General features: G+C 47.6%; 1 protein-coding gene across 2 annotated transcripts in view; it reads left to right on the plus strand.

The window, feature by feature from the left end:
- Nucleotides 1-14,872, plus strand: part of FBXO36 (F-box protein 36) — a 399,365-nt gene that overhangs the window by 93,046 nt on the left and 291,447 nt on the right. For both annotated transcript variants that reach the window (XM_063915617.1, XM_063915618.1), the window contains exon 2: nucleotides 6,619-6,727. In XM_063915617.1, coding sequence (XP_063771687.1) covers nucleotides 6,619-6,727 — 109 coding nt within the window. The remainder of the gene's footprint in view (nucleotides 1-6,618; nucleotides 6,728-14,872) is intronic.

Below are 14,872 nucleotides of genomic sequence, written 5' to 3' on the forward strand. Positions count from 1 at the left end.
GGGCTTTTCACATATTTTTCAACGTTTGCTTGATTTTCCATCCACGTGGCCTACGATTGGGCCCTGTTAACTTTTTGTACCTGTTAACGTTTTGTACCTGTTGACCTTTTCAGTGGTCTACCTTTTCCATGTTGACTTTTTGATCCTGTTGACCTAATGCATGTGGACCATATGGGGTTGACCTACTGTAATGAATGTATATCTAATTAATGTAGATCTTCTATACCACACCCAATTGCAGAGCAGTCCTGTGAAATGTGGATGGTTGGGAGGTAGAAGTAATGAAATGGATGGTTGGGAGGTAGAAATAATGAAATGTACTTGCTTAGCAGCTTGTCACTTTTTCTTTCTGTTTGCTTTTTTTTATGAATACATTATTGCAGTGGTGCCCAAACTTTTTTGAATCACGGCGCCCTAGAGTATCAGATTTTTTTTACACTGCACACAAGTTTCTTATTGAGAAATTTAGAAAAAAATAATTAAGTAAATTTTGTTTATATGTCACCCTTAGGGTCAGTTACATGGTGGGGGACAGGATTCACTTCTGTTTGTCTACATATTTTATGATTGGCAGCCAATAGCACTGGTTTTGCCTATTACATTGACAATAAATAGTTTGAATTGGTCTTTGATCTCCAAGTGTCCCGCCGCGGCACATAGTTTGAGAACCACTGCATTATTGGTATAATTCACAAAATGTAATTATAAAGTTATTGACATAATTAAATTATGATAAAGAGGATGCTGCACTTTCTTTTTTTACATGACATTGTTGGGCTGGTGGTGAGTGTGAGTGCATTAACGTTGAACACTCCAGATGCAAAATGCATTCACTAAAAAATACAATTGCATGCATATTTGAAAAATGCAACATGCATACAGGTCTGCACCAGTAGCCTATGTGCCAGATTTATGTCATACTGTACCTGTATTCAGGCTTGGACTGGCCCACAGGGGTACAGGGGAAACCACCGGTAGGCCCTACTGCCTGGGGACCCACCTCCTGCTCTAAGGATCAGGATAGTACACATTCTCAGGCTAGTGGACCTGAACCAGTATGGTTAGATTCATTAAAAGGGATGATTTCAAATATTTCAAATAAATTATCCCAAAATGAGAAGGAGATGCAATACTTAAGGCAATCTGTTGATGACCTGATGAATAGAGATTCAGTGGTCATTCCAGCGCCTCAGACCCCTGCCATTTGTCCACAGAGAGGTGGACTCGGGAGAGGGGGATGCTGCTTTGTCACAGGGAATACAGGCCCTGATAGAAACTATTAGAGACATCCTGCACATCCCTGATAAGGTATCAGAGGACGAGGAGGAATCTTATTTTAATGTGAAAAAGAAATCCTCAGCTACTTTCCCTGCATCTAAGGAATTAAATTCCCTATTTGAAACAACTTGGGTAAATCCTGACAAGAAGTTTCAGGTCCCAAAACGGTTACTCACATCCTTCCCGTTTCCTCATGATGAAAAATGGGAAAACCCACCGATAGTTGACACATCGGTTTCTAGGCTGTCTCGTAAGATAGTTTTACCTGTTCCTGCGGCAGCTTCCTTGAAGGATGCTGCAGACTGCAATATTGAGACCACTCTCAAATCTCTGTACACAGCTGCGGGGGTGGCCCAGAGACCCATTATAGCTTGTTCATGGATCTCTAGGGCTATTGCAAAATGGTCAGGTAATCTAATTGACGGGTCTGATTCCTTATCCAGGGGACTGCGCAAGTGGACTGCGGACACGGATTCCAGGAAAGGCGTGGTAAGCCTACCTTCACAGGTGAAGCCCTTTTTGGAGATGAACTGTATACGTGGATATCCAAGGCTACGGCGGGTAAGTCTACATTCTTCCTTCCGCAGCTCTCCCGGCTAGAAAATCCTACACTGCTCCAACTCTGCAGTCCTTTCGGACAGCGAAGTTTAAAAACAAAACCAAAGGTTCTTCTACGGCCTTTAAAAACAATAGAGTTAACCCCAAAAAAACAGCAACTGCAGGTTCACAGGAACAGAACCCCGGTTCTGCTTCCTCTAAGCATTCAGCATGACGGTGGACCGCACTGCCTGGAAGACAGGCAGGTGGGAGCCCGTTTGAGACTCTTCAGTCACATATGGGCAACGTCGTGCCAGGATCCCTGGGTCAAAGATCTTATAGCCCAGGGCTACAGACTGGAGTTTCAGGAACTCCCACCTCACAGATTCTTCAAATCAGGCTTACCAGCTACTCAAGAAGCAAGTATGACTTTACAGGAAGCAATTCTAAAACTGGTACAGTTCCACTTCAGCTACAAGGTCAGGGTTCTTATTCCAACCTGTTTGTAGTTCCGAAACCGGATGGTTCAGTAAGGCCCATTTTAAATCTCAAGTCATTGAACCCATACTTACGGGTGTTCAAGATGGAGTCACTGAGAGCGGTGATCTCAGGTCTAGAGGAAGGGGAATTCTTGGTGTCTCTGGATATCAAGGATGCGTACCTTCATATTCCGATTTGGCCACCTCATCAAGCTTATCTAAGGTTTGCCTTACAGGACTGTCAGTACCAGTTCCAGGCCCTGCCATTTGGCCTCTTTATGGCACAAAGGGTGTTCACCAAGGTAATGGCAGAGATGTTTCTCCTCCGCAAACAGGGAGTGAACATAATACCATACCTGGACGATCTGCTGATAAAAGCACCATCCAGGGGGAGGTTGTTAGACAACATTGCCCTCTCAACCCGACTGCTCCAGGATCACAGGTGAATTCTGAACCTAAAAAAATCTCATCTGGAACCAACACGGAGGCTTCCATTCCTGGGGATGATACTAGATACGGAGGCACAGATGTTGTTCCTTCCGTTGGAAAAGGCATTGGTGATCCAGTCGATGGTGTGGGATGTTCTAAGACAAACCCGGATATCGGTGCATCTATGCATTCGCCTTCTGGGGGAAGATGGTGGCAGTTTACAAGGCGCTGCAGTACAGAAGGTTTCACGCAAGGCCCTTCCAGTTGGATCTGTTAGACATATGGTCTGGATCGGTGGTCCATCTTCACATGCACCAGAGGATCCGCCTGTCGCCAAAAGCCAGGAGTACTCTTCTGTGGTGGCTTCAGACTTCTCACCTAACTGAAGGCCGGAGGTTCGGGATTCAAAACTGGATTCTGCTAACCACAGAAGCAAGCCTCAGAGGTTGCGGAGCAGTCACCAAGGGGGAACAGTTCCAAGGAAGATGGTCAAGTCAGGAAGCCATTCTTCCGATCAACATTCTGGAACTAAGGGCCATATCCAATGCCCTTCTACAGGCATTGCATCTTCTTCAAGATAAAACCATTCAGGTTCAGTCGGACAATGTGACAGCAGTAACGTACATAGGTGGTCATTCCGAGTTGTTCGCTCGCTGCTATTTTTAGCAGAATTACTAATAGGCTAAAATCCGGCAGTTCTGCGCATGCGTATGCACAGCAGGGCGCACGCGCTAAGCAATTTTACACAAAACTATGCTATTTTACTCACGGGCGAACAAAGCTATTCAATCGTTCTGCTGATCGTAGTGTGATTGACAGGAAGTGGGTGTTTCTGGGCGGAAACTCGCCGTTTTCAGGGAGTGTGCTAATAAACGCAGGCGTGCCAGGTAAAAACGCAGGAGTGGCTGGAGAAACGGAGGAGTGGCTGGCCGGACACAGGGCGTGTTTGTGACGTCAAACCAGGAACTAAACGGACTGAGGTGATCGCAATCTAGGAGTAGGTCTGGAGCTACTCAGAAACAGCAAGGAAATACTTAATAGCAGAATTGCTAATCTTTCGTTAGCAATTCTGCTATTAATAGCAGAATTGCTAATCTTTTGTTAGCAATTCTGCTATGCTAAGATACACTCCCAGAGGACTGCGGCCTAGCGTGTGCAATGCTGCTAAAAGTAGCTAGCGAGCGAACAACTCGGAATGAGGGCCATAAACCGACAGGGCAGAACGAAGAGCTGAGGAGCAATGTCAGAGGTAACAAGATTTCTCCTCTTGGCAGAAAGGCATGCTGTGGTGTTGTCCACGATCTTCATTCCGGGAGTAGACAACTGGGATGCAGACTTCCTCAGCAGACACGACCTTCACCCAGGAGAGTGAGGCCTTCACCCGGAGGTGTTTCGGGTGCTTGACACATCGGTGGGGATTTGCACAAATCGACATGTTGGCCTCTCGTCTCAACAAGAAGTTCAAGCGGTATTGTTCCAGGTCGAGGGACCCACAAGCAGTGGTGGTGGACGCTCTGGTGACTCCATAGGTCTACCAGATGGTGTACGTGTTTCCACCACTCCCATTGATCCCAAACATTCTCAAAAGAATAAAAAGGGAAAAAGGTTCAAGCAATTCTCATTGCTCCGGACTGGCCAAGAAGGGCCTGGTAGGCGGATCTACTGGAGACGCTCCTAGAGGACCCGTGGCCTCTACTTCTTCGCGAGGACCTTCTCCAACAGGGGCCGTTCGTCTTTCAAGACTTACCGTGGCTACGTTTGACGGCATGGAGGTTGAGCGTCAAATTCTAGTCCGGAAAGGGATCCCGTATAGGGTTATTCCAACCCTGTTACAAGCCTGAAAGGGGGTAACGTGTAAACATTACCACCGTATTTGGAAAAAATACGTCTCTTGGTGTGAGGACAGGAAATTTCCTGCGGTGGAATTTCAACTGGGACGTTTTCTCATTTTTCTGCAGTCAGGTATGGATGTGGGCCTATGTTTGGGCTCCATAAAAATCCAGATTTTGGCCTTATTCATTTTCTTTCAGAAACAATTGGCTTCTCTCCCTGAGGTTCAGACATTTTTGAAAGGTGTTCTGCACATCGAACCGCCCTTTGTGCCTCCTACGGCACCTTGAGATCTCAACGTGGTGTTGCAGTTCCTGCAATCAGAATGGTTTGAGCCTTTACAGGACGTAGATGTCAAGTTTCTTACGTGGAGAGCCGTCACGCTGTTGGCCTTGGCTTCTCCGAGGCGTGTGTCAGAGCTGGGGGCGTTGTCTCACAAACGCCCCTATTTGATTTTTCATGAAGATAGGGCTGAACTCAGAACTCGTCAGCAATTTCTTCCAAAGGTGGTGTCTGCGTTTCATATCAACCAACCTATTGTGGTTACGGTGGTTACCGACACCTCTGCTACTTCAAAGTCCTTGGATGTGGTGAAGGCTTTGAAGATCTATGTGAAGCGGACAGCTCGTCACAGAAAATCTGACTTGCTGTTTGTTCTCTATGATCCCAATAAAATTGGGTGTCCTGCTTCAAAGCAGACAATTGCACGCTGGATCAGGCTTACTATCCAGCATACTTATTCCACGGTAGGTTTGCTGTGTCCAAAATCTATACAGGCCCACTCTACTGGGTCGGTGGGTTCTTCCTGGGCGTCTGCCCGGGGTGTCTTGGCTTTATAGCTCTGCCGAGCAGCTACTTGGTCAGGTTCAAACACGTTTGCTAAGTTCTACAAGTTCGATACTTTGGCCTCTGAGGACCTTCAGTTTGGTCAATCAGTTCTGCAGGAACCTCAGCACTCTCCCACCCGATTTGGGAGCTTTGGTACATCCCCATGGTACTAATGTGGACCCCAGTATCCTCTAGGACGTAAGAGAAAATAGGATTTTAATTACATACCAGTAAATCCTTTTCCCGTAGTCCGTAGAGGATACTGGGCGCCCGTCCAGTGCTTCGTTTCTACCTGCACTGTTACTTGGTTAAGTATTGTTGGTTCAGCGGTTGCTGTTCCTGGTTTAGAGTTTGGTTAGCATGGCTGTCCTCTAGTTTGTGTGTGCTGGTTCGGAATCTCACCACTATCCTTTTATATCCTCTCAAGGTATGTCCGTCTCCTCGGGCACAGTTTCCTAGACTGAGTCTGGTAGGAGGGGCATAGAGGGAGGAGCCAGCCCACACTATCAAATTCTTAAAGTGCCCATGGCTCCCAGTGGACCCGTCTATACCCATGGTACTAATGTGTACCCCAGTATCCTCTACGGACTACGAGAAAAGGATTTAACGGTAGGTAATTAAAATCCTATTTTCCTAACAAAGGGGCACATTTATTATTGCTGGCATATTGAATGCAATCTGGGCGGCATCTTACCGCCCAGGATCACATTGCAATATGCAATCCTATCATCTGGATGTATCATCCTGCACATGCGATGTGCTGTGGGGGCTGCCAGGGGGATCGGGGCTTCCAGGGAAGTCTGCTCTGCACATCGGCCACTTCTGGGGAGGGCCCGGCCACAAGTGCGGTAAGTAGCCCATAGTCTACAATGGGCTACCACCATCTTCAGGTGGCGGTAGCCCCTGGGACCAATATCTGAACATCAAGTTTTTGATATAGCTGCAAATATACTTTGATTAGTGGGCCTCATAATCTGATATGGTCTTGATAAATGTCCAAACTGTTGAGCCTGTGTTTTGCTATATTGCTATATTATACTGAAGCACCATACTTCACCATATCTTTATCAGCCACTCACTGGATTTCTTATTTCTGTCACTGTGACTATTTTTCTATTTATGTTTTATCTGTTCCTCACTATTGAACGGAAATGCACCCAGTAACTCGCATGCGTTTACGTGAGCGCTTTCACAAATGATAGAATATATAATATTTTACCTGTGGCTCCTCCTACAGGTTATCATGAGATGGTGGAAAATCTCCCTCAGAAGTGAATTTCGTAACACAAAACCTGGGGAGCTGAAAGAATCTCATTTGGACTTTTTGGATGACGCCTCGATGCAAGGTAGTGGACGTGACAAACCTTATGACATAGCAAGGGACGGAGCTGGGTGTTGTCACATACTGTCTTCTGCAGCATACTGACAGCAGTTGTGGCTGCAGGATAGATAGTTTTCTGACTTTTATTCACTTATTAATTGAAACTTTTAGCATACATGTCATGTAAGTATTTCTCACTTTGCAATTAGTTAAATATGTCCTTAGGTTTGTTCACATTTTAAACCAGAAAGTGTAACATGTTCCTGTGCCTTTCATTCTGCTGCAGTGTGTATGGCAGAGGCAGCAGCAACTTCCTTTAACTGAATTAGCGTTAGAAGGAACTCCCTAAACTTCCTACCGTCCACGGCCCTGCCTCAGCTGCTGTAACAACGAACCTAAACACTCCATATCAAAAGCAGTCTGTCTGCCTTACACGTCTGCAAGCTCCCATCAACAGTCTTAGAAAACCATTTTCCCAGAAACCTTGCCAACATACCTCCTTTCATCTGTTGCAAAAATAACACAAGCCCTCACTATTACACTAACTAGTGACTGAGATTCAGAATGGCTCCTTTATTATGACCTTTCCTTGTAAATGTAATTACAATAATTTCCATGCTATAAATCCATATTAATATTAATTCAATATATACCCTATACTGACAAGACGTTTTTCTTTGGTTTCCTTCAGTTAAAATATGGACTTTAAGCTAGGGGCATTATAAGAGAGGAGAGAGCTTGTGTGCAGCCTCCGTTGCGGACCCCTACTCTCTGGCAGCGAATATGCTCCTGCGCATGTGCAGGTCTCCGGGAACATGGCACCCGTGGCTTGTTTCCGAGGACATCTCCAGTGCGCATGCGCAAATCACTTGGAAATGGCTGTGGCGGCCATTATCACTAGATTGTTAGCTCTTCAGAGCAGGGCCCTCTTTCCTCTTGTCAAAGCCCTCTTCTCGACACATTTCACTTGCAGCTCTCTCCTACTCAGCGACCAACTTTACTTGCATTTTCTCCTGCTGATAAAGGCTCATCTCTATCTATGGCTGCCAGTTCCAAGTAGTACGATGATTACTACCTCGCTACTTACATGTTAGCTGAATTATGTTTTGAGAATTGTGGTGCTCTTTGTTACCTGTACTCTATTTCTCTGACGTCCTAAGTGGATGCTGGGACTCCGTAAGGACCATGGGGGGATAGCGGCTCCGCAGGAGACTGGGCACAACTATAAAGAAAGCTTTAGGTCTAACTGGTGTGCACTGGCTCCTCCCACTATGACCCTCCTCCAGACTTCAGTTAGAATCTTGTGCCCGGCTGAGCTGGATGCACACTAGGGGCTCTCCTGAGCTCCTAGAAAGAAAGTATATTTAGGTTTTTTATTTTACAGTGAGATCTGCTGGCAACAGACTCACTGCAGCGAGGGACTAAGGGGAGAAGAAGCGAACCTACCTAACAGGTGGTAGTTTGGGCTTCTTAGGCTACTGGACACCATTAGCTCCAGAGGGATCGACCGCAGGACCCGACCTTGGTGTTCGTTCCCGGAGCCGCGCCGCCGTCCCCCTTACAGAGCCAGAAGCATGAAGAGGTCCGGAAAATCGGCGGCAGAAGACTTCGGTCTTCACCAAGGTAGCGCAAAGCACTGCAGCTGTGCGCCATTGCTCCTCATGTACACCTCTACACCTCACACTCCGGTCACTGATGGGTGCAGGGCGCTGGGGGGGGCGCCCTGAGGGCAATATATGACACCTTGGCTGGCAAATCTACATCATATATAGTCCTAGAGGCTATATAGATGTAAAAATACCCCTGCCAGTATTCCAGAAAAAGCGGGAGAAGTCTGCTGGAAAAGGGGCGGGGCCATCTCCCTCAGCACACTGGCGCCATTTTTCCCTCACAGCTCCGCTGGAAGGAAGCTCCCTGGCTCTCCCCTGCAGTCTGAATACTACAGAAGGGTAAAAAAGAGAGGGGGGCACTAAATTTAGGCGCAGGATAGATATATATATATTGATATATAAAAAGCAGCTATAAGGGAAAACACTCATTTATAGTGGGATCCCTGTGTTATATAGCGCTCTGGTGTGTGCTGGCATACTCTCTCTCTGTCTCCCCAAAGGGCTTTGTGGGGTCCTGTCCTCTGTCAGAGCATCCCTGTGTGTTTGCGGTGTGTCGGTACGGCTGTGTCGACATGTTTGATGAGGAGGCTTATGTGGAGGCGGAGCAGATGCCTGTAAATGTGATGTCACCCCCTGCGGGGTCGACACCTGAGTGGATGGTGCTGTGGAAGGAATTACGTGACAGTGTCGACTCCTTACATAAAAGGTTTGACGACTTACCTAATGTGGGACAGCCGGCTTCTCAGCCTGTGCCTGCCCAGGCGTCTCAAAAGCCATCAGGGGCTCTAAAACGCCCGCTACCTCAGATGGCAGACACAGATGTCGACACGGATACTGACTCCAGTGTCGACGACGATGAGACTAATGTAACTTCCAGTAGGGCCACACGTTACATGATTGAGGCAATGAAAAATGTGTTGCACATTTCTGATGTTACCCCCGGTACCACAAAAAAGGGTATAATGTTTGGAGAGAAAAAACCTCCATCTGAGGAGTTAAATGAAGTGTGTGAAGAAGCGTGGGCTTCCCCTGATAAAAAGCTGGTAATTTCTAAGAGGTTACTAATGGCGTACCCTTTCCCGCCAGAGGATAGGTCACGCTGGGAAACATCCCCTAGGGTGGATAAAGCGCTCACACGCTTGTCAAAGAAGGTGGCACTACCGTCTCCGGATACGGCCGCCCTGAAGGAATCTGCTGATAGAAATCAGGAGGCTATCCTGAAATCTATATATACACACACAGGTGTTATACTGAGACCGGCTATTGCTTCAGCCTGGATGTGCAGTGCTGCTGCTGCGTGGTCAGATTCCCTGTCAGAAAATATAGATACCCTAGACAGGGACACTATATTGCTAACCGTAGAGCATATAAAAGACGCACTTTTATACATGAGGGATATTTGCCGGCTGGCATCCAAAATTAGTGCAATGTCCATTTCTGCCAGGAGAGGGTTATGGACTCGGCAGTGGACAGGAGATGCAGATTCCAAAAGACACATGGAAGTTCTGCCTTATAAGGGTGAGGAGTTGTTCGGGGATGGTCTCTCGGACCTCGTTTCCACAGCAACAGCTGGGAAGTCTAAATTTTTACCCCATGTTCCCTCACAACCAAAGAAAGCACCGTATTATCAGGTACAGTCCTTTAGGCCCAATAGGGGCAAGCGGGTTAAAGGCGCGTCCTTTCTGCCCAGAGGCAGAGGTAGGGGAAAGAAGCTGCAGCATACAGCCAGTTCCCAGGAGCAAAAGTCCTCCCCCGCTTCCTCTAAGTCCACAGCATGACGCTGGGGCTCCACAGGCGGAGCCAGATACGGTGGGGGCCCGTCTCAAATATTTCAGCAATCAGTGGGCTCGCTCACGGGTGGATCCCTGGATTTTTCAGATAGTATCTCAGGGGTACAAGCTGGAATTCGAGACGTCTCCTCCCCGCCGTTTCCTCAAATCTGCCTTGCCAACCACTCCCTCAGGCAGGGAGGCAGTGTTACAGGCAATTCACAAGCTGTATTCACAACAGGTGATAGTAAAGGTACCCCTACTTCAACAAGGAAGGGGTTACTATTCCACAATGTTTGTGGTACCGAAACCGGACGGTTCGGTGAGACCCATTTTAAATTTGAAATCCTTGAACACTTATATAAAAAAATTCAAGTTCAAGATGGAATCGCTCAGGGCGGTTATTGCAAGCCTGGACGAGGGGGATTACATGGTATCGCTGGACATCAAGGATGCTTACCTGCATGTCCCCATTTACCATCCTCACCAGGAGTACCTCAGATTTGTGGTACAGGATTGTCATTACCAATTCCAGACATTGCCGTTCGGTCTATCCACGGCTCCGAGGGTCTTTACCAAGGTAATGGCCGAAATGATGATACTCCTTCGAAAGAAGGGAGTTTTAATTATCCCGTACTTGGACGATCTCCTGATAAAGGCGAGGTCCAGAGAGCAGTTGTTGGTCGGGGTAGCACTATCTCGGGAAGTGCTACAACAGCACGGCTGGATTCTAAACATTCCAAAGTCACAGCTGGTCCCTACGACACGTCTACTGTTCCTGGGGATGGTTCTGGAAACAGAACAGAAAAAAGTGTTTCTCCCGGAGGAGAAGGCCAAGGAGCTGTCATCTCTAGTCAGAGGCCTCCTAAAACCAAAACAGGTGTCGGTGCATCACTGCACGCGGATCCTGGGAAAAATGGTAGCTTCCTACGAAGCGATTCCATTCGGCAGGTTTCATGCAAGAACCTTTCAGTGGGACCTGTTGGACAAGTGGTCCGGATCGCATCTTCAGATGCATCGATTGATAACCCTGTCTCCAAGGACAAGGGTGTCTCTGCTTGTTAGGGTCTCCTGCTCTGTGCTGCCACGTCGTCATGGCAACCGGGAGACAAGTGCTAGCGGAGTAACCTGAGCGTAGCTGATACTCCGGTTCGGGTCTTTTGCTGTGCAGTGGTTACAGGCTCTGTGCACGGCAGGGGATCCGGTGCTGGTTTTTGTGCTCACAGTCTGTGAGGTCTGAGTGGGGCGTGGACAGCACCTGCTATATAAACCCTCTTCTCAGGTTAGGCAGATGCTGCTGAATCTTTGTTGGTTAGTCAGTTCCTGAAAGCTAGCTAGTACTGTGTAAACTTTGTATTTGTTTGTTGCTTACTGCAAATAGGCCTTGGGATTTGGTATTACACTCTGCCAATCCAGACCTAGCAGTAAGACTGGAGTCAGTCGTTTAACCTGCTGGGGTTCTTTTGCTACTCTGTGAACCTAGCAAGTTTGCGGCTGTATTCTCAGACTTGCCTGCCAAAATCCTTTCTCACTGTGCAAGGTGTTCAGGTGTCAGTTTAGTGGCAGTAAGCTGAACCAGTGCACTGCAAGTGAGGACTAGGATTGTGGAGACTCTCCTTGTGTCTATTATTCCATCTCTGACCAAGGAGTTTACTGCCACACCCGTTGGTAACCCTTTAGGGTTTTGCTGTTGCCCTTAGCAACAGCATTTCGGGTTCTCTACGTATTAAATCACTACATCTTGCTTCTTTCCATCTGAGCATTCCTAATATTAGGGAGACACCCAGTTTCTTAGCCTTTGGGGCTTCTCTGTTCACTTTGTGTTTATTTTGTTACCCTATCACCTTCTGTGTATGTAATGTCATATTCCCCAGTCGGTCTGTGAGTTCATTTGTTTTGCATCCCTCACCGTTCAGACACCAGTACATTCCTGCTGGCACTGGTGTGCATAACATATTCAGCAGCCTAATACTCCTGTTGAAATTTTGTGGGAATATGGAGCAAACCCCTCAAAATACTTTGCAACAGGTGGTCGATCAGGTGCAGGTCCTGACTCGACAATTTAATGATTTGTCCATTAAAATGCACACCTCGCAGGCCGCTGGCGGAGCTCCCGCAGCAGTACCTTCAGGGGTTAAGGAGCCGAAAGTAAATCTCCCGGATCGTTTTTCTGGAGATCGCTCGCAGTTCTTTTGTTTCAAGGAGAGCTGCAAGCTATATTTCCAGCTTAGGCCTCAGTCTTCTGGGTCGGAGATTCAGCGGGTGGGCATAGTGATTTCCCTGCTACAAGGAGACCCACAGGTCTGGGCATATGGGTTGCAGCCTGACTGTCCGTCGCTTAAAAGTGTTGATGCTTTTTTTACGGCACTGGGCATGTTGTATGATGACCCTGACAAGACGGCCTCAGCCGAGGCTCAGATTTCGATCCTTAAGCAAGGGCGAAGGCCAGTTGAGGTTTATTGTACGGAGTTTCGGAGGTTGGCCCATGATACTCAGTGGAATGACCCAGCCCTGAGACACCAGTACCGAAGAGGTCTTTCTAACCAGTTAAAAGACCAACTGGTACAATATCCCTTGCCTGATAGCTTGGATCAGCTCATGCAGTTATCCATTCGGGTGGATAGACGGCTGAGAGAGCGCAGGCTTGAAAGGGAGACCGAGGTTTCCTTCTTTCCCAAGGGAACCTCAGACTCTGAGGAATTTTCCGAGGAGCCTATGCAGATTGGGGCTACCCGCCTCTCCTCGCGTGAGAAGATGCGGAGGAGACAGCAGGGGTTATGTTTGTACTGTGGGAATAAAGGTCATGTGGTAGTATCATGCCCAGAAAAGCCGGAAAACTTCAGGGCCTGAGGGTGATGGGAAATATCCTGTCAGGCCAGAAGTCAGAATTTCCCAAGAAGACTTTTATCATTCCGGTGACCTTGAAGATCCTCGGTCAAACTGTCAAGACTGAGGCCTTTGTGGACAGTGGGGCCGACGGGGTTTTTATGGACCGCCAATTCGCCCTGAAACACTCTGTTCCCTTAGTACCCTTGGCATCGGAAATTGAGATTTGTGGGTTAAACGGGGAACCATTATCCCAGGGTAAAATTACCTCTTGCACTAGCCAGATTTCTTTGTCTATTGGAGCCACACACTCTGAAAAATTGTCCTTTTATGTGACTGTCTGTACTTTTGCCCCATTGGTGTTGGGGTTACCCTGGTTAAGGGCCCACAATCCTCAATTTGACTGGGTCTCTGGGGAGATTCTTAGTTGGGGTACTGATTGTTTCAGGAGTTGCTTGAGCCTTCCAGTCAGGCTTTCGCAGCTAAGTTTGCCAGGATTGCCAGGATGTTATGTAGATTTTGCGGACGTGTTCTCCAAAAGAGTTGCAGAGGTACTACCTCCCCATCGCCCCTATGACTGTGCCATTGATTTGTTGCCGAATGCCAAGCTTCCCAAGAGCAGGTTGTACTCCCTGTCACGTCCTGAGACTCAGGCTATGGCAGAGTACATTCAGGAGAACTTGGCTAAGGGATTTATCAGACCTTCACAGTCTCCAGTTGGGTCAGGGTTCTTCTTCGTGGGTAAAAAGGACGGTTCGTTGCGACCCTGCATCGACTTCAGGGAATTGAACCGTATCACGATTAAAAACTCATACCCACTGCCTCTCATTTCGGTCTTGTTTGACCAGCTTCGTACTGCCACCATTTTTTCTAAGATTGACCTACGCGGTGCGTACAATCTAATCCGAATAAGAGAGGGGGATGAATGGAAGACTGCCTTTAATACCCACTCAGGGCATTATGAATATTTGGTGATGCCTTTTGGGCTCTGTAATGCCCCGGCAGTCTTCCAGGACTTCATGAACGATGTGCTTAGGGAATATTTGGATAGATTCTTAGTTGTATACTAAGATGACATCCTAATCTTCTCCCATTCCCTGGAGGAACATCGGAAGCATGTACGCTTAGTCCTCCAGAAACTCAGAGACCACCGGCTTGGGGCGAAGCTGGAGAAGTGCGAATTTGAAGTTCAGCAAATCGCATTTCTAGGATATATTATCTCCCCAGAAGGTTTCCAAATGGAGGTTTCCAAGGTACAGGCAGTCCTGGATTGGGTGCAGCCCACTAGTTTGAAGGCGCTTCAGCGTTTTCTGGGCTTTGCGAATTTTTATAGACGATTTATCGCTGGATTTTCGTCTATAGTGGCGCCCTTGGTGGCACTCACTAAGAAAGGGGCGGATGTTGCTCACTGGTCTTGTGAGGCCAAAGCGGCTTTTGCCCGTCTCTAAAGGGCATTTGTCTCGGCCAAGGTGCTGCGACACCCAGATCCAGAGCGTCCTTTTGTGGTGGAGGTGGATGCCTCTGAGATGGGTATTGGGGCAGTGCTCTCTCAGATGGGGGTGTCTGATAATCGCCTTCATCCCTGTGTTTACTTTTCCCGTAAATTTTCGCCTGCCGAGATGAATTATGACGTGGGTAACCGGGAATTGTTGGCTATTAAGGATGCACTCGAGGAGTGGAGACACTGGCTTGAGGGGGCTAAGTTTGTGGTCTCAATTCTCACCGACCATAAGAATTTGGCATATTTAGAGTCAGCGAAGCGCCTCAATGCCAGGCAGGCACGATGGGCTTTGTTTTTTGCTCGCTTTAATTTTTTGATAACATATCGCCCTGGGTCAAAAAACATCAAGGCTGATGCGCTCTCGCGGAGTTTTGCTCCAATCCAGGAGACCACCGAGGAGCCATTGCCCATTGTGTCCCCATCATGTATTAAAGTGGGCATTACCCAGGACCTCTTGTCATTAG

This window comes from Pseudophryne corroboree, chromosome 4, assembly GCF_028390025.1.
Source record: "Pseudophryne corroboree isolate aPseCor3 chromosome 4, aPseCor3.hap2, whole genome shotgun sequence".
In the NCBI taxonomy this organism is placed as follows: Eukaryota; Metazoa; Chordata; class Amphibia; order Anura; family Myobatrachidae; genus Pseudophryne; species Pseudophryne corroboree.